This window comes from Somniosus microcephalus, chromosome 30, assembly GCF_052327205.1.
Source record: "Somniosus microcephalus isolate GS21.2 chromosome 30, FLI_Smic_1.0, whole genome shotgun sequence".
NCBI lineage: Eukaryota > Metazoa > Chordata > Chondrichthyes > Squaliformes > Somniosidae > Somniosus > Somniosus microcephalus.
Window position 1 is genome coordinate 210014 of NC_141016.1, and position 17998 is coordinate 228011.

Consider the following 17998-nt stretch of genomic DNA (forward strand, 5'->3'; position numbering starts at 1 on the left):
AGTCTGGGAGAGTGGGAACAGGCAGTAATCCAGAGTCTCGGAGAGTGGGAACAGGCAGTAATCCAGAGTCTGGGAGAGTGGGAACAGGCAGTAATCCAGAGTCTGGGAGAGTGGGAACAGGCAGTAATCCAGAGACTGGGAGAGTGGGAACAGGCAGTAATCCAGAGACCGGGAGAGTGGGAACAGGCAGTAATCCAGAGTCTGGGAGAGTGGGAACAGGCAGTAATCCAGAGTCTGGGAGAGTGGGAACAGGCAGTAATCCAGAGACTGGGAGAGTGGGAACAGGCAGTAATCCAGAGACCGGGAGAGTGGGAACAGGCAGTAATCCAGAGTCTGGGAGAGTGGGAACAGGCAGTAATCCAGAGTCTGGGAGAGTGGGAACAGGCAGTAATCCAGAGTCTGGGAGAGTGGGAACAGGCAGTAATCCAGAGTCTGGGAGAGTGGGAACAGGCAGTAATCCAGAGTCTGGGAGAGTGGGAACAGGCAGTAATCCAGAGACCGGGAGAGTGGGAACAGGCAGTAATCCAGAGACTGGGAGAGTGGGAACAGGCAGTAATCCAGAGTCTGGGAGAGTGGGAACAGGCAGTAATCCAGAGACCGGGAGAGTGGGAACAGGCAGTAATCCAGAGTCTGGGAGAGTGGGAACAGGCAGTAACCCAGAGACTGGGAGAGTGGGAACAGGCAGTAATCCAGAGACCAGGAGAGTGGGAACAGGCAGTAATCCAGAGTCTGGGAGAGTGGGAACAGGCAGTAATCCAGAGTCTGGGGGAGTGGGAACAGGCAGTAATCCAGAGACTGGGAGAGTGGGAACAGGCAGTAATCCAGAGTCTGGGAGAGTGGGAACAGGCAGTAATCCAGAGACTGGGAGAGTGGGAACAGGCAGTAATCCAGCGTCTGGGAGAGTGGGGACAGGCAGTAATCCAGAGTCTGGGAGAGTGGGAACAGGCAGTAATCCAGAGTCTGGGAGAGTGGGAACAGGCAGTAATCCAGAGTCTGGGAGAGTGGGAACAGGCAGTAATCCAGAGTCTGGGAGAGTGGGAACAGGCAGTAATCCAGAGTCTGGGAGAGTGGGAACAGGCAGTAATCCAGAGTCTGGGAGAGTGGGAACAAGCAGTAATCCAGAGACTGGGAGAGTGGGAACAGGCAGTAATCCAGAGACCGGGAGAGTGGGAACAGGCAGTAATCCAGAGACTGGGAGAGTGGGAACAGGCAGTAATCCAGAGACCAGGAGAGTGGGAACAGGCAGTAATCCAGAGTCTGGGAGAGTGGGAACAGGCAGTAATCCAGAGACTGGGAGAGTGGGAACAGGCAGTAATCCAGAGACTGGGAGAGTGGGAACAGGCAGTAATCCAGAGTCTGGGAGAGTGGGGACAGGCAGTAATCCAGAGTCTGGGAGAGTGGGAACAGGCAGTAATCCAGAGTCTGGGAGAGTGGGAACAGGTAGTAATCCAGAGACCGGGAGAGTGGGAACAGGCAGTAATCCAGAGTCTGGGAGAGTGGGAACAGGCAGTAATCCAGAGACTGGGAGAGTGGGAACAGGCAGTAATCCAGAGACCGGGAGAGTGGGAACAGGCAGTAATCCAGAGTCTGGGAGAGTGGGAACAGGCAGTAATCCAGAGTCTGGGAGAGTGGGAACAGGCAGTAATCCAGAGTCTGGGAGAGTGGGAACAGGCAGTAATCCAGAGTCTGGGAGAGTGGGAACAGGCAGTAATCCAGAGACTGGGAGAGTGGGAACAGGCAGTAATCCAGAGACCGGGAGAGTGGGAACAGGCAGTAATCCAGAGTCTGGGAGAGTGGGAACAGGCAGTAATCCAGAGTCTGGGAGAGTGGGAACAGGCAGTAATCCAGAGACTGGGAGAGTGGGAACAGGCAGTAATCCAGAGACCGGGAGAGTGGGAACAGGCAGTAATCCAGAGTCTGGGAGAGTGGGAACAGGCAGTAATCCAGAGTCTGGGAGAGTGGGAACAGGCAGTAATCCAGAGTCTGGGAGAGTGGGAACAGGCAGTAATCCAGAGTCTGGGAGAGTGGGAACAGGCAGTAATCCAGAGTCCGGGAGAGTGGGAACAGGCAGTAATCCAGAGACTGGGAGAGTGGGAACAAGCAGTAATCCAGAGTCTGGGAGAGTGGGAACAGGCAGTAATCCAGAGTCTGGGAGAGTGGGAACAGGCAGTAATCCAGAGTCTGGGAGAGTGGGAACAGGCAGTAATCCAGAGTCTTGGAGAGTGGGAACAGGCAGTAATCCAGAGTCTGGGAGAGTGGGAACAGGCAGTAATCCAGAGTCTGGGAGAGTGGGAACAGGCAGTAATCCAGAGACCGGGAGAGTGGGAACAGGCAGTAATCCAGAGACTGGGAGAGTGGGAACAGGCAGTAATCCAGAGTCTGGGAGAGTGGGAACAGGCAGTAATCCAGAGACCGGGAGAGTGGGAACAGGCAGTAATCCAGAGTCTGGGAGAGTGGGAACAGGCAGTAATCCAGAGACCGGGAGAGTGGGAACAGGCAGTAATCCAGAGACCGGGAGAGTGGGAACAGGCAATAATCCAGAGACTGGGAGTGTGGGAACAGGCAGTAATCCAGAGACTGGGAGAGTGGGAACAGGCAGTAATCCAGAGTCTGGGAGAGTGGGAACAGGCAGTAATCCAGAGTCTGGGAGAGTGGGAACAGGCAGTAATCCAGAGACCAGGAGAGTGGGAACAGGCAGTAATCCAGAGTCTGGGAGAGTGGGAACAGGCAGTAATCCAGAGTCTGGGAGAGTGGGAACAGGCAGTAATCCAGAGTCTGGGAGAGTGGGAACAGGCAGTAATCCAGAGACCGGGAGAGTGGGAACAGGCAGTAATCCAGAGACCGGGAGAGTGGGAACAGGCAGTAATCCAGAGTCTGGGAGAGTGGGAACAGGCAGTAATCCAGAGACCAGGAGAGTGGGAACAGGCAGTAATCCAGAGACCGGGAGAGTGGGAACAGGCAGTAATCCAGAGTCTGGGAGAGTGGGAACAGGCAGTAATCCAGAGTCTGGGAGAGTGGGAACAGGCAGTAATCCAGAGACCGGGAGAGTGGGAACAGGCAGTAATCCAGAGACTGGGAGAGTGGGAACAGGCAGTAATCCAGGTACCGGGAGAGTGGGAACAGGCAGTAATCCAGAGTGTGGGAGAGTGGGAACAGGCAGTAATCCAGAGTCTGGGGGAGTGGGAACAGGCAGTAATCCAGAGACTGGGAGAGTGGGAACAGGCAATAATCCAGAGTCTGGGAGAGTGGGAACAGGCAGTAATCCAGAGTCTGGGAGAGTGGGAACAGGCAGTAATCCAGAGTCCGGGAAAGTGGGAACAGGCAGTAATCCAGAGTCTGGGAGAGTGGGAACAGGCAGTAATCCAGAGACCAGGAGAGTGGGAACAGGCAGTAATCCAGAGTCTGGGAGAGTGGGAACAGGCAGTAATCCAGAGACCGGGAGAGTGGGAACAGGCAGTAATCCAGATACCGGGAGAGTGGGAACAGGCAGTAATCCAGAGTCTGGGAGAGTGGGAACAGGCAGTAATCCAGAGTCTGGGAGAGTGGGAACAGGCAGTAATCCAGAGACTGGGAGAGTGGGAACAGGCAGTAATCCAGATACCGGGAGAGTGGGAACAGGCAGTAATCCAGAGTCTGGGAGAGTGGGAACAGGCAGTAATCCAGAGTCTGGGAGAGTGGGAACAGGCAGTAATCCAGAGACCGGGAGAGTGGGAACAGGCAGTAATCCAGAGACCGGGAGAGTGGGAACAAGCAGTAATCCAGAGTCTGGGAGAGTGGGAACAGGCAGTAATCCAGAGTCCGGGAGAGTGGGAACAGGCAGTAATCCAGAGTCTGGGAGAGTGGGAACAGGCAGTAATCCAGAGTCTGGGAGAGTGGGAACAGGCAGTAATCCAGAGTCTGGGAGAGTGGGAACAGGCAGTAATCCAGAGTCTGGGAGAGTGGGAACAGGCAGTAATCCAGAGTCTGGGAGAGTGGGAACAGGCAGTAATCCAGAGTCTGGGAGAGTGGGAACAGGCAGTAATCCAGAGACCGGGAGAGTGGGAACAGGCAGTAATCCAGAGTCTGGGAGAGTGGGAACAGGCAATAATCCAGAGTCTGGGAGAGTGGGAACAGGCAGTAATCCAGAGACTGGGAGAGTGGGAACAGGCAATAATCCAGAGTCTGGGAGAGTGGGAACAGGCAGTAATCCAGAGTCTGGGAGAGTGGGAACAGGCAGTAATCCAGAGACCAGGAGAGTGGGAACAGGCAGTAATCCAGAGACCGGGAGAGTGGGAACAGGCAGTAATCCAGAGTCTGGGAGAGTGGGAACAGGCAGTAATCCAGAGTCTGGGAGAGTGGGAACAGGCAGTAATCCAGAGTCTTGGAGAGTGGGAACAGGCAGTAATCCAGAGACTGGGAGAGTGGGAATAGGTAGTAATCCAGAGACTGGGAGAGTGGGAACAGGCAATAATCCAGAGACTGGGAGAGTGGGAACAGGCAGTTATCCAGAGTCTGGGAGAGTGGGAACAGGCAGTAATCCAGAGACTGGGAGAGTGGGAACAGGCAGTAATCCAGAGTCTGGGAGAGTGGGGACAGGCAGTAATCCAGAGTCTGGGAGAGTGGGAACAGGCAGTAATCCAGAGTCTGGGAGAGTGGGAACAGGTAGTAATCCAGAGACCGGGAGAGTGGGAACAGGCAGTAATCCAGAGTCTGGGAGAGTGGGAACAGGCAGTAATCCAGAGACTGGGAGAGTGGGAACAGGCAGTAATCCAGAGACCGGGAGAGTGGGAACAGGCAGTAATCCAGAGTCTGGGAGAGTGGGAACAGGCAGTAATCCAGAGTCTGGGAGAGTGGGAACAGGCAGTAATCCAGAGTCTGGGAGAGTGGGAACAGGCAGTAATCCAGAGTCTGGGAGAGTGGGAACAGGCAGTAATCCAGAGACTGGGAGAGTGGGAACAGGCAGTAATCCAGAGACCGGGAGAGTGGGAACAGGCAGTAATCCAGAGTCTGGGAGAGTGGGAACAGGCAGTAATCCAGAGTCTGGGAGAGTGGGAACAGGCAGTAATCCAGAGACTGGGAGAGTGGGAACAGGCAGTAATCCAGAGACCGGGAGAGTGGGAACAGGCAGTAATCCAGAGTCTGGGAGAGTGGGAACAGGCAGTAATCCAGAGTCTGGGAGAGTGGGAACAGGCAGTAATCCAGAGTCTGGGAGAGTGGGAACAGGCAGTAATCCAGAGTCTGGGAGAGTGGGAACAGGCAGTAATCCAGAGTCCGGGAGAGTGGGAACAGGCAGTAATCCAGAGACTGGGAGAGTGGGAACAAGCAGTAATCCAGAGTCTGGGAGAGTGGGAACAGGCAGTAATCCAGAGTCTGGGAGAGTGGGAACAGGCAGTAATCCAGAGTCTGGGAGAGTGGGAACAGGCAGTAATCCAGAGTCTTGGAGAGTGGGAACAGGCAGTAATCCAGAGTCTGGGAGAGTGGGAACAGGCAGTAATCCAGAGTCTGGGAGAGTGGGAACAGGCAGTAATCCAGAGACCGGGAGAGTGGGAACAGGCAGTAATCCAGAGACTGGGAGAGTGGGAACAGGCAGTAATCCAGAGTCTGGGAGAGTGGGAACAGGCAGTAATCCAGAGACCGGGAGAGTGGGAACAGGCAGTAATCCAGAGTCTGGGAGAGTGGGAACAGGCAGTAATCCAGAGACCGGGAGAGTGGGAACAGGCAGTAATCCAGAGACCGGGAGAGTGGGAACAGGCAATAATCCAGAGACTGGGAGTGTGGGAACAGGCAGTAATCCAGAGACTGGGAGAGTGGGAACAGGCAGTAATCCAGAGTCTGGGAGAGTGGGAACAGGCAGTAATCCAGAGTCTGGGAGAGTGGGAACAGGCAGTAATCCAGAGACCAGGAGAGTGGGAACAGGCAGTAATCCAGAGTCTGGGAGAGTGGGAACAGGCAGTAATCCAGAGTCTGGGAGAGTGGGAACAGGCAGTAATCCAGAGTCTGGGAGAGTGGGAACAGGCAGTAATCCAGAGACCGGGAGAGTGGGAACAGGCAGTAATCCAGAGACCGGGAGAGTGGGAACAGGCAGTAATCCAGAGACCGGGAGAGTGGGAACAGGCAGTAATCCAGAGTCTGGGAGAGTGGGAACAGGCAGTAATCCAGAGACTGGGAGAGTGGGAACAGGCAGTAATCCAGAGACCAGGAGAGTGGGAACAGGCAGTAATCCAGAGTCTGGGAGAGTGGGAACAGGCAGTAATCCAGAGACCGGGAGAGTGGGAACAGGCAGTAATCCAGAGACTGGGAGAGTGGGAACAGGCAGTAATCCAGGTACCGGGAGAGTGGGAACAGGCAGTAATCCAGAGTGTGGGAGAGTGGGAACAGGCAGTAATCCAGAGTCTGGGGGAGTGGGAACAGGCAGTAATCCAGAGACTGGGAGAGTGGGAACAGGCAATAATCCAGAGTCTGGGAGAGTGGGAACAGGCAGTAATCCAGAGTCTGGGAGAGTGGGAACAGGCAGTAATCCAGAGTCCGGGAAAGTGGGAACAGGCAGTAATCCAGAGTCTGGGAGAGTGGGAACAGGCAGTAATCCAGAGACCAGGAGAGTGGGAACAGGCAGTAATCCTGAGTCTGGGAGAGTGGGAACAGGCAGTAATCCAGAGTCTGGGAGAATGGGAACAGGCAGTAATCCAGAGTCTGGGAGAGTGGGAACAGGCAGTAATCCAGAGACTGGGAGAGTGGGAACAGGCAGTAATCCAGAGACTGGGAGAGTGGGAACAGGCAGTAATCCAGAGTCTGGGAGAGTGGGAACAGGCAGTAATCCAGAGTCTGGGAGAGTGGGAACAGGCAGTAATCCAGAGACCGGGAGAGTGGAAACAGGCAGTAATCCAGAGTCTGGGAGAGTGGGAACAGGCAGTAATCCAGAGTCTGGGAGAGTGGGAACAGGCAGTAATCCAGAGTCTGGGAGAGTGGGAACAGGCAGGAATCCAGAGTCTGGGAGAGTGGGAACAGGCAGTAATCCAGAGTCTGGGAGAGTGGGAACAGGCAGTAATCCAGAGACTGGGAGAGTGGGAACAGGCAGTAATCCAGAGACTGGGAGAGTGGGAACAGGCAGTAATCCAGAGTCTGGGAGAGTGGGAACAGGCAATAATCCAGAGACTGGGAGAGTGGGAACAGGCAATAATCCAGAGACTGGGAGAGTGGGAACAGGCAGTAATCCAGAGTCTGGGAGAGTGGGAACAGGCAGTAATCCAGAGTCTGGGAGAGTGGGAACAGGCAGTAATCCAGAGTCTGGGAGAGTGGGGACAGGCAGTAATCCAGAGTCTGGGAGAGTGGGAACAGGCAGTCACCCAGAGACTGGGAGAGTGGGAACAGGCAGTAATCCAGAGACCAGGAGAGTGGGAGCAGGCAGTAATCCAGAGACCGGGAGAGTGGGAACAGGCAGTAATCCAGAGTCTGGGAGAGTGGGAACAGGCAGTAATCCAGAGTCCGGGAGAGTGGGAACAGGCAGTAATCCAGAGTCTGGGAGAGTGGGAACAGGCAGTAATCCAGAGTCTGGGAGAGTGGGAACAGGCAGTAATCCAGAGTCTGGGAGAGTGGGAACAGGCAGTAATGCGGAGAGTGGGGACAGGCAGTAATCCAGAGTCTGGGAGAGTGGGAACAGGCAGTAATCCAGAGTCTGGGAGAGTGGGAACAGGCAGTAATCCAGAGACCGGGAGAGTGGGAACAGGCAGTAATCCAGAGTCTGGGAGAGTGGGAACAGGCAGTAATCCAGAGACTGGGAGAGTGGGAACAGGCAGTAATCCAGAGACCGGGAGAGTGGGAACAGGCAGTAATCCAGAGTCTGGGAGAGTGGGAACAGGCAGTAATCCAGAGTCTGGGAGAGTGGGAACAGGCAGTAATCCAGAGTCTGGGAGAGTGGGAGCAGGCAGTAATCCAGAGTCTGGGAGAGTGGGGACAGGCAGTAATCCAGAGTCTGGGAGAGTGGGAACAGGCAGTAACCCGGAGAGTGGGAACAGGCAGTAATCCAGAGACCAGGAGAGTGGGAACAGGCAGTAATCCAGAGACCGGGAGAGTGGGAACAAGCAGTAATCCAGAGTCTGGGAGAGTGGGAACAGGCAGTAATCCAGAGTCCGGGAGAGTGGGAACAGGCAGTAATCCAGAGTCTGGGAGAGAGGGAACAGGCAGTAATCCAGAGTCTGGGAGAGTGGGAACAGGCAGTAATCCAGAGTCTGGGAGAGTGGGAACAGGCAGTAATCCAGAGTCTGGGAGAGTGGGAACAGGCAGTAATCCAGAGTCTGGGAGAGTGGGAACAGGCAGTAATCCAGAGTCTGGGAGAGTGGGAACAGGCAGTAATCCAGAGACCGGGAGAGTGGGAACAGGCAGTAATCCAGAGTCTGGGAGAGTGGGAACAGGCAATAATCCAGAGTCTGGGAGAGTGGGAACAGGCAGTAATCCAGAGACTGGGAGAGTGGGAACAGGCAATAATCCAGAGTCTGGGAGAGTGGGAACAGGCAGTAATCCAGAGTCTGGGAGAGTGGGAACAGGCAGTAATCCAGAGTCTGGGAGAGTGGGAACAGGCAGTAATCCAGAGTCTTGGAGAGTGGGAACAGGCAGTAATCCAGAGACTGGGAGAGTGGGAACAGGCAGTAATCCAGAGACTGGGAGAGTGGGAACAGGCAATAATCCAGAGACTGGGAGAGTGGGAACAGGCAGTAATCCAGAGTCTGGGAGAGTGGGAACAGGCAGTAATCCAGAGACTGGGAGAGTGGGAACAGGCAGTAATCCAGAGTCTGGGAGAGTGGGGACAGGCAGTAATCCAGAGTCTGGGAGAGTGGGAACAGGCAGTAATCCAGAGTCTGGGAGAGTGGGAACAGGCAGTAATCCAGAGACCGGGAGAGTGGGAACAGGCAGTAATCCAGAGTCTGGGAGAGTGGGAACAGGCAGTAATCCAGAGACTGGGAGAGTGGGAACAGGCAGTAATCCAGAGACCGGGAGAGTGGGAACAGGCAGTAATCCAGAGTCTGGGAGAGTGGGAACAGGCAGTAATCCAGAGTCTGGGAGAGTGGGAACAGGCAGTAATCCAGAGTCTGGGAGAGTGGGAACAGGCAGTAATCCAGAGTCTGGGAGAGTGGGAACAGGCAGTAATCCAGAGACTGGGAGAGTGGGAACAGGCAGTAATCCAGAGACCGGGAGAGTGGGAACAGGCAGTAATCCAGAGTCTGGGAGAGTGGGAACAGGCAGTAATCCAGAGTCTGGGAGAGTGGGAACAGGCAGTAATCCAGAGACTGGGAGAGTGGGAACAGGCAGTAATCCAGAGTCTGGGAGAGTGGGAACAGGCAGTAATCCAGAGTCTGGGAGAGTGGGAACAGGCAGTAATCCAGAGTCTGGGAGAGTGGGAACAGGCAGTAATCCAGAGACCGGGAGAGTGGGAACAGGCAGTAATCCAGAGACTGGGAGAGTGGGAACAGGCAGTAATCCAGAGTCTGGGAGAGTGGGAACAGGCAGTAATCCAGAGACCGGGAGAGTGGGAACAGGCAGTAATCCAGAGTCTGGGAGAGTGGGAACAGGCAGTAACCCAGAGACTGGGAGAGTGGGAACAGGCAGTAATCCAGAGACCAGGAGAGTGGGAACAGGCAGTAATCCAGAGTCTGGGAGAGTGGGAACAGGCAGTAATCCAGAGTCTGGGGGAGTGGGAACAGGCAGTAATCCAGAGACTGGGAGAGTGGGAACAGGCAGTAATCCAGAGTCTGGGAGAGTGGGAACAGGCAGTAATCCAGAGTCTGGGAGAGTGGGAACAGGCAGTAATCCAGAGTCTGGGAGAGTGGGAACAGGCAGCAATCCAGAGTCTGGGAGAGTGGGAACAGGCAGTAATCCAGAGACCGGGAGAGTGGGAACAGGCAGTAATCCAGAGTCTGGGAGAGTGGGAACAGGCAGTAATCCAGAGACTGGGAGAGTGGGAACAGGCAGTAATCCAGCGTCTGGGAGAGTGGGAACAGGCAGTAATCCAGAGTCTGGGAGAGTGGGAACAGGCAGTAATCCAGAGTCTGGGAGAGTGGGAACAGGCAGTAATCCAGAGTCTGGGAGAGTGGGAACAGGCAGTAATCCAGAGTCTGGGAGAGTGGGAACAAGCAGTAATCCAGAGTCTGGGAGAGTGGGAACAGGCAGTAATCCAGAGTCTGGGAGAGTGGGAACAGGCAGTAATCCAGAGTCTGGGAGAGTGGGAACAGGCAGTAATCCGGAGTCTGGGAGAGTGGGAACAGGCAGTAATCCAGAGTCTGGGGGAGTGGGAACAGGCAGTAATCCAGAGACTGGGAGAGTGGGAACAGGCAGTAATCCAGAGTCTGGGAGAGTGGGAACAGGCAGTAATCAAGAGTCTGGGAGAGTGGGAACAGGCAGTAATCCAGAGTCTGGGAGAGTGGGAACAGGCAGTAATCCAGAGTCTGGGAGAGTGGGAACAGGCAGTAATCCAGAGTCTGGGAGAGTGGGAACAGGCAGTAATCCAGAGTCTGGGAGAGTGGGAACAAGCAGTAATCCAGAGTCTGGGAGAGTGGGAACAGGCAGTAACCCAGAGACTGGGAGAGTGGGAACAGGCAGTAATCCAGAGACCAGGAGAGTGGGAACAGGCAGTAATCCAGAGTCTGGGAGAGTGGGAACAGGCAGTAATCCAGAGTCTGGGGGAGTGGGAACAGGCAGTAATCCAGAGACTGGGAGAGTGGGAACAGGCAGTAATCCAGAGTCTGGGAGAGTGGGAACAGGCAGTAATCCAGAGACTGGGAGAGTGGGAACAGGCAGTAATCCAGCGTCTGGGAGAGTGGGGACAGGCAGTAATCCAGAGTCTGGGAGAGTGGGAACAGGCAGTAATCCAGAGTCTGGGAGAGTGGGAACAGGCAGTAATCCAGAGTCTGGGAGAGTGGGAACAGGCAGTAATCCAGAGTCTGGGAGAGTGGGAACAGGCAGTAATCCAGAGTCTGGGAGAGTGGGAACAGGCAGTAATCCAGAGTCTGGGAGAGTGGGAACAAGCAGTAATCCAGAGACTGGGAGAGTGGGAACAGGCAGTAATCCAGAGACCGGGAGAGTGGGAACAGGCAGTAATCCAGAGACTGGGAGAGTGGGAACAGGCAGTAATCCAGAGACCAGGAGAGTGGGAACAGGCAGTAATCCAGAGTCTGGGAGAGTGGGAACAGGCAGTAATCCAGAGTCTGGGGGAGTGGGAACAGGCAGTAATCCAGAGACTGGGAGAGTGGGAACAGGCAGTAATCCAGAGTCTGGGAGAGTGGGAACAGGCAGTAATCCAGAGTCTGGGAGAGTGGGAACAGGCAGTAATCCAGAGTCTGGGAGAGTGGGAACAGGCAGCAATCCAGAGTCTGGGAGAGTGGGAACAGGCAGTAATCCAGAGACCGGGAGAGTGGGAACAGGCAGTAATCCAGAGTCTGGGAGAGTGGGAACAGGCAGTAATCCAGAGACTGGGAGAGTGGGAACAGGCAGTAATCCAGCGTCTGGGAGAGTGGGGACAGGCAGTAATCCAGAGTCTGGGAGAGTGGGAACAGGCAGTAATCCAGAGTCTGGGAGAGTGGGAACAGGCAGTAATCCAGAGTCTGGGAGAGTGGGAACAGGCAGTAATCCAGAGTCTGGGAGAGTGGGAACAGGCAGTAATCCAGAGTCTGGGAGAGTGGGAACAGGCAGTAATCCAGAGTCTGGGAGAGTGGGAACAAGCAGTAATCCAGAGACTGGGAGAGTGGGAACAGGCAGTAATCCAGAGACTGGGAGAGTGGGAACAGGCAGTAATCCAGAGTCTGGGAGAGTGGGAACAGGCAGTAATCCAGAGTCTGGGAGAGTGGGAACAGGCAGTAATCCAGAGTCTGGGAGAGTGGGAACAGGCAGTAATCCAGAGTCTGGGAGAGTGGGAACAAGCAGTAATCCAGAGTCTGGGAGAGTGGGAACAGGCAGTAATCCAGAGTCTGGGAGAGTGGGAACAGGCAGTAATCCAGAGTCTGGGAGAGTGGGAACAGGCAGTAATCCAGAGTCTGGGAGAGTGGGAACAAGCAGTAATCCAGAGACCGGGAGAGTGGGAACAGGCAGTAATCCAGAGTCTGGGAGAGTGGGAACAGGCAGTAATCCAGAGACCGGGAGAGTGGGAACAGGCAGTAATCCAGAGACCGGGAGAGTGGGAACAGGCAGTAATCCAGAGACAGGGAGAGTGGGAACAGGCAGTAATCCAGAGACCGGGAGAGTGGGAACAGGCAGTAATCCAGAATCCGACTGTGTGAACATTCAGCCCTCCGATACGGAGAATAGGTGTCCATTCTGTATGTAAGCCTGTGCAGTGTATGGGCAGGCTCTGGGGCCATCCTGAGGGAGTCTGTCACTACCTTCACCTCACGTTCCTCCATGTGTTTTCCAATGAGAATCACTGGATAGATAGCCTGGCTGTTTTTCCCGCTCCTTCCCTCCCAAACCTATGTGAACTGATGATTGTCTGTCTGCCTGTATCTGTGGTGGTCGAAGGATCACGCATGTAAATTGAAAAAATGCAATGTGTCCACCAGACTAGTGTGTTTGTAGAAGATTTTTGTTGCATTTATATAGCTCCTTTCACAACCTCAGTACATCCCAAAGCACTTTACAGTCATAGAAGTACTTTTTTGAAGTGCAGCCACTGTTGTAATTTTGGAAACACAGCCTAAAGTTACCAGTTGATGTGTTTCTGTGCAGGTCTCAGTGATGGAGTTTGTCTCAGCCGTTGTGTGCCTCGGGTTCCCTCTGCTCACTGTTGAAGGACCGAGAGGAGTAAGTGTCAAATTATTAACATTTTTATTTAAGTGGTGAATTTTTGTAATAAATGTTGGTGCTGGAAAATGGAATTTTTTTTTCAATTCAAGAAATACTCCCAGGGCAGGTACAGCACGGGTTAAATACAGAATAAAGATCCCTCGACGCTGCCACAGCACAGTATTTCCTACTCCGTCAGTGTGAGTTCTGCCTTCGTGGAACATTAGGGCAGTTCTGTTCTGAGAGTCCCTATTGGGCAGGGTGGGAATTGAGAATACTTCAATCTTTGAAGTAGGAGCATTACCGCCAGCAGATTCGGGTGATTTTTCATCTCCTCAGCCTGGGCTTGATGTGAAGCGAGGTGCAAGGTCAGCATATAGAATCATAGAATGGTTACAGCACAGAAGGAGGCCATTCGGCCCGTCAAGCCCATGCCGGCTCTCTGCAAGAGCACTTCAGCTAGTCCCACTCCAACGCCCTTTCCCTGTAGCCCTGCAAATGTTTTTCCTTCAGGTACTTACCAATTCCCTTTTGAAAGCTGCGATTGAATCTGCCTCCACCACCCTTTCAGGCAGTAAATTCCAGATCCTAACCACTCGCTGCGTTAAAAAGTCTTTTCCTGATGTTGCCTTTGACTCTTCTGCCAATTACCTTAAATCTGTGTCCTCTGGTTCTCAATCACAGAATCACAGAATCACAGAAACCCCACAGTGCAGATAGAGGCCATTTCGGCCCATCGAGCCTGCACCGACACATATCCCACCCGATCCCTGTAACCCCATGTATTTAATCCCCCTAACACTAAGGGTCAATTTTTTTAAATTTTTTTATCATAGCCAATCAACCTAACCCGCACATTTTTGGACTGTGGGAGGAAACCGGAGCACCCGGAGAAAACCCACGCAAACACGGGGAGAATGTGCAAACTCCACACAGACAGTCGCCCGAGGCTGGATTCGAACCCGGGTCTCTGGCGCTGTGAGGCAACAGTGCTAACCACTATGCCACCGTGCTGCCCCATTCTGCCAATGGGAACAGTTTCTCTCTACTGTCTAGATCCCTCATGATTTTGAACACCGCTATCAAATTTCCTGTCAACCTTCTCTGTTCTAAGGAGAACAACCCCAGCTTCCACATAACTGAAGTCCCTCATCCCTGGAACCATTCTTATAAATCTTTTCTGCACCCTCTCTAAGACCTTCACATCCTTCCTAAAGAGCAGTCTCCAGTTGAGGCCAAACCAGTGTTTTATAAAGGTGGTTCATAACTTCCTTGCTTTTGTACTCTATGCCTATATTTATGAAGCCCAGGATCCCATATGCTTTTTTTTAACTGCTTTCTCAACCTGTCCTGCCACCTTCAACGATTTGTGCACATATACCCCCAGGTCTTTCTGTTCATGCACCCCCTTTAGAATTGTACCCTTAAGAACTGTAGGGTAGTGGTAATGTCACTGGGCTAGTAATCCAGAGGCCTGGACTAATGATCCAGAGACGTGAGTTCAAATCCAGAGACGTGAGCCACCACGGCAGCTAGGGAATTTAAATTTAAATTCAGTTAATTAAATAAATCTGGAATAAAAAAAGCTGGCATCAGTAATGGTAACCATGAAACTATCGGATTGTCGTAAAAACCCATCTGGTTCACTAATGTCCTTTAGGGAAGGAAATCTGCCGCCCTTACCTGGTCTGGCCTATATGTGACTCCAGACCCACAGCAATGTGGTTAATTCTTAACTGCCCGCTGAAATGGCCTAGCAAGTCACTTAGTTGTAACTAACCGCTACGAAACATAATAAGAATGAAACCAGACGGACCACCCGGCATCGACCTCGGCACCGGCTACGGACACAGCAACGGCACACCCAGCCCAGTCAACCCTGCAAAGTCCTCCTCACCAACATCTGGGGACTTGTGCCAAAATTGGGAGAGCTGTCCCACAGACTAGTCAAACAACAGCCTGACATAGTCACACTCACAGAATCATACCTTTCAGCCCGTGTCCCAAACTCCTCCATCACTATTCCCACCGGGAAGGAGTAGCCCTGCGAGTCCTCAACATTGACTCCGGATCCCATGAAGTCTCATGGCTTCAGGTCAAGCATGGGCAAGGAAACCTCCTGCTGATTACCACCTACCACCCTCCCTCAGCTGATGAATCAGTACTCCTCCATGTTGAACACCACTTGGAAGAAGCACTGAGAGTAGCAAGGGCACAGAATGTGGGGGACTTCAATGTCCATCACCAAGAGCGGCTCGGCAGCACCACTACTGACCAAGCTGGCCGAGTCCTGAAGGACATAGCTGCCAGTCTGGGCCTGCGACAGGTGGTGAGAGAACCAACACAAGATAAAACTTACTTGACCTCGCCCCACCAATTTACCTGTCGCAGATGCATCTGTCCATGACAGTATTGGTAGCAGTGACCACCGCACAGTCATTATGGAGACGAAGTCCCGTCTTCCCACTGAGGACACCCTCCATCGTGTTGTGTGGCACTACCACCGTGCTAAATGGGATAGATTCAGAACGGATCTAGGAGCTCAAAACTGGGCATCCATGAGGCGCTGTGGGCCATCATCATCAGCAACAGAATTGTATTCCACCACAATCTGTAACCTCATGGCCCGGCATATCCCTCGCTCTACCATTACCACCAAGCCAGGGGAACATAAGAAGTAGGAACAGGAGTAGGCCAATCGGCCCCTCGAGCCTGCTCCGCCATTCAATAAGATCATGGCTGATCTGATCCTAACCGCCAATCTACTATCACAGAACCATCTCCTGAATCTAACAGAATTAGACACACGAAATAGGAGCAGGATCAGGCTACACGGCCCCTGGGCCCGCTCCGCTACCCACCGGGCCATGACCGATCCGAACCTAGACTCATGTCCAAATTCCTGCCTGCTCCCCGTAACCCTTAATTCCCTTTACTTCTAGGAAACTGTCTATTTCTGTTTTTAAATTTATGTAATGATGCAGCTTCTACAGCTTTTTGGGGCAGCATATTCCATGGACCTACCACCCTCTGAGTGGAGTAGTTCCTCCTCATCTCAGTTTTGAAAGAGCAGCCCCTTATTCTAAGACTATGCCCCCTAGTTCTAGTTTCACCCATCATCGGGAACATCCTCCCCGCATCCACCCGATCCAACCCCTTCACAATCTTATATGTTTCAATAAGATCGCCTCTCATTCTTCTGAACTCCAATGAGTAGAGTCCCAATCTACTCAACCTCTCCTCATATGTCCATCCCCTCATCCCCGGGATTAACCGAGTGAACCTTCTTTGACTCGAGAGCAAGTATGTCCTTTCTTAAGTATGGACACCAAAACTGTATGCAGTATTCCAGGTGCGGTCTCACCAATACCTTGTACAACTGGAGCAATACCTCCCTATTTTTATATTCTATCCCCCTAGCAATGAAAGCCAACATTCCATTGGCCTTCTTAATCACTTGCTGCACCTGCATACTAACCTTCTGAGTTTCGTGCACCAGGACCCCCAGATCCCTTTGTACTTTAGTACTTTCCAGTTTCTTGCCATTAAGATAATAACTTGCTCTATGATTTTTCCTGCCAAAGTGCATAACCTCACACTTTCCAGTATTGTATTCCATCTGCCAAATCTCTGCCCACTTACTTAGCCTGTCTATGTCCCCTTGCAGGTTTTTTATGTCCTCCTCACTCACTACTTTCCCTCCCATCTTAGTATCATCTGCAAACTTTGATATGTTACACTCGGTCTCCTCCTCCAAATCGTTAATATAGATTGTAAAGAGTTGGGGACCCAGCACTGACCCCTGCAGAACACCACTTGTTACTGATTGCCAGTCTGAGAATGAACCATTTATCCCAACTCTCTGCCTTCTGTTAGATAGCCAATCCTCTATCCATGCCAGAATATTACCCCCAATCCTGTGATTTTTTATCTTAAGCAATAACCTTTTGGTTCAATAAGGAGTGTATAAGAGCATGCCAGGAGCAGCACCAGGCGTACCTAAAAATGAGGTACCAACCTGGGGAAGCAGCATGCTATAGACAGGGCTAAGCGATCCCACAATCAACGGATCAGATCAAAGCTCTGCAGTCCTGCCACATCCAGTCGTGAACGGTGGTGGCCCATTAAACAAGTAACGGGAGGAGGAGGCTCAATGAATATCCCCATCCTCAATGATGGTGGAGCCCAGCACGTGAGTGAAAAAGACAAGGCTGAAGCGTTTGTAACCATCTTCAGCCAGAAATGCCACGTGGATGATCCATATCGGCCTACTGCCGAGGTCCCCACCATCACAGAAGCCAGCCTTCAGCCAATTTGATTCACTCCACGTGATATCAAGAAACGGCTGAGCGCACTGGATACAGCAAAGGCTATGGGCCCCGACAACACCCCGGCTATCATGCTGAAAACTTGTGCTCTAGAACTAGCCGCGCCTCTAGCCAAGTTGTTCCAGTACAGCTACAACACTGGCATCTATCCGACAATGTGGAAAACTGCCCAGGTATGCCCTGTCCACAAAAAGCAGGACAAATCCAACCCGGCCAATTACCGCCCCATCAGTCTACTCTCAATCGTCAGCAAAGTGATGGAAGGTGTCATCGACAGTGCTATCAAGCGGCACTTACCAATAACCTGCTCACTGATGCCCAGTTTGGGTTCCGCCAAGACCACTCGGCTCCCGACCTCATTACAGCCGTGGTCTAAACATGGACAAAGGAGCTGAATACCAGAGGTGATGTGAGAGTGACTGCCCTTGACATCAAGGCAGCATTTGACCGAGTGTGGCATGAAGGAGCCCTAGTGAAACTCAAGTCAATGGGAATCGGGGGGGGGGGGGGGGCGGGGGGGAAAAGGCTACACTGGCTGAAGTCATACCTAGCACAAAGGAAGGTGGTTGTGGTGATTGAAGGTCAATCATTACAGCCCCAGGACATTGCTGCAGGAGTTCCTCAGGGCAGTGTCCTAGGCCCAACTATCTTAAGCTGCTTCATCAATGACCTTCCCTCCAACATAAGGTCAGAAATGGGGATGTTCGCTGATGACTGCAGTGTTCAGCGCCATTCAGGACTCAGACAATGAAGCAGTTCATGCCCGCATGCAACAAGACCTGGATGACGTTCAGGCTTGGGCTGATAAGTGAAAGGTTACATTCGCGCCTCAGAAGTGCCAGGCAAGGACTATCCCCAACAAGCGAGAGGCTAGCCACCTCCCCATGACATTCAACGGCATTACCATCGCCGAATCCCCCACCATT

General features: G+C 52.8%; 1 protein-coding gene across 1 annotated transcript in view; it reads left to right on the plus strand.

Moving 5' to 3' along the window:
* Positions 1–12657: 12657 nt before the first annotated feature.
* Positions 12658–17998, plus strand: part of LOC147097832 (KAT8 regulatory NSL complex subunit 3-like) — a 57965-nt gene continuing 52624 nt past the window's right edge. Inside the window, exon 1 of the mRNA XM_085970863.1 lies at positions 12658–12762. Coding sequence (XP_085826989.1) covers positions 12697–12762 — 66 coding nt within the window. The 5' untranslated portion in view covers positions 12658–12696. The remainder of the gene's footprint in view (positions 12763–17998) is intronic.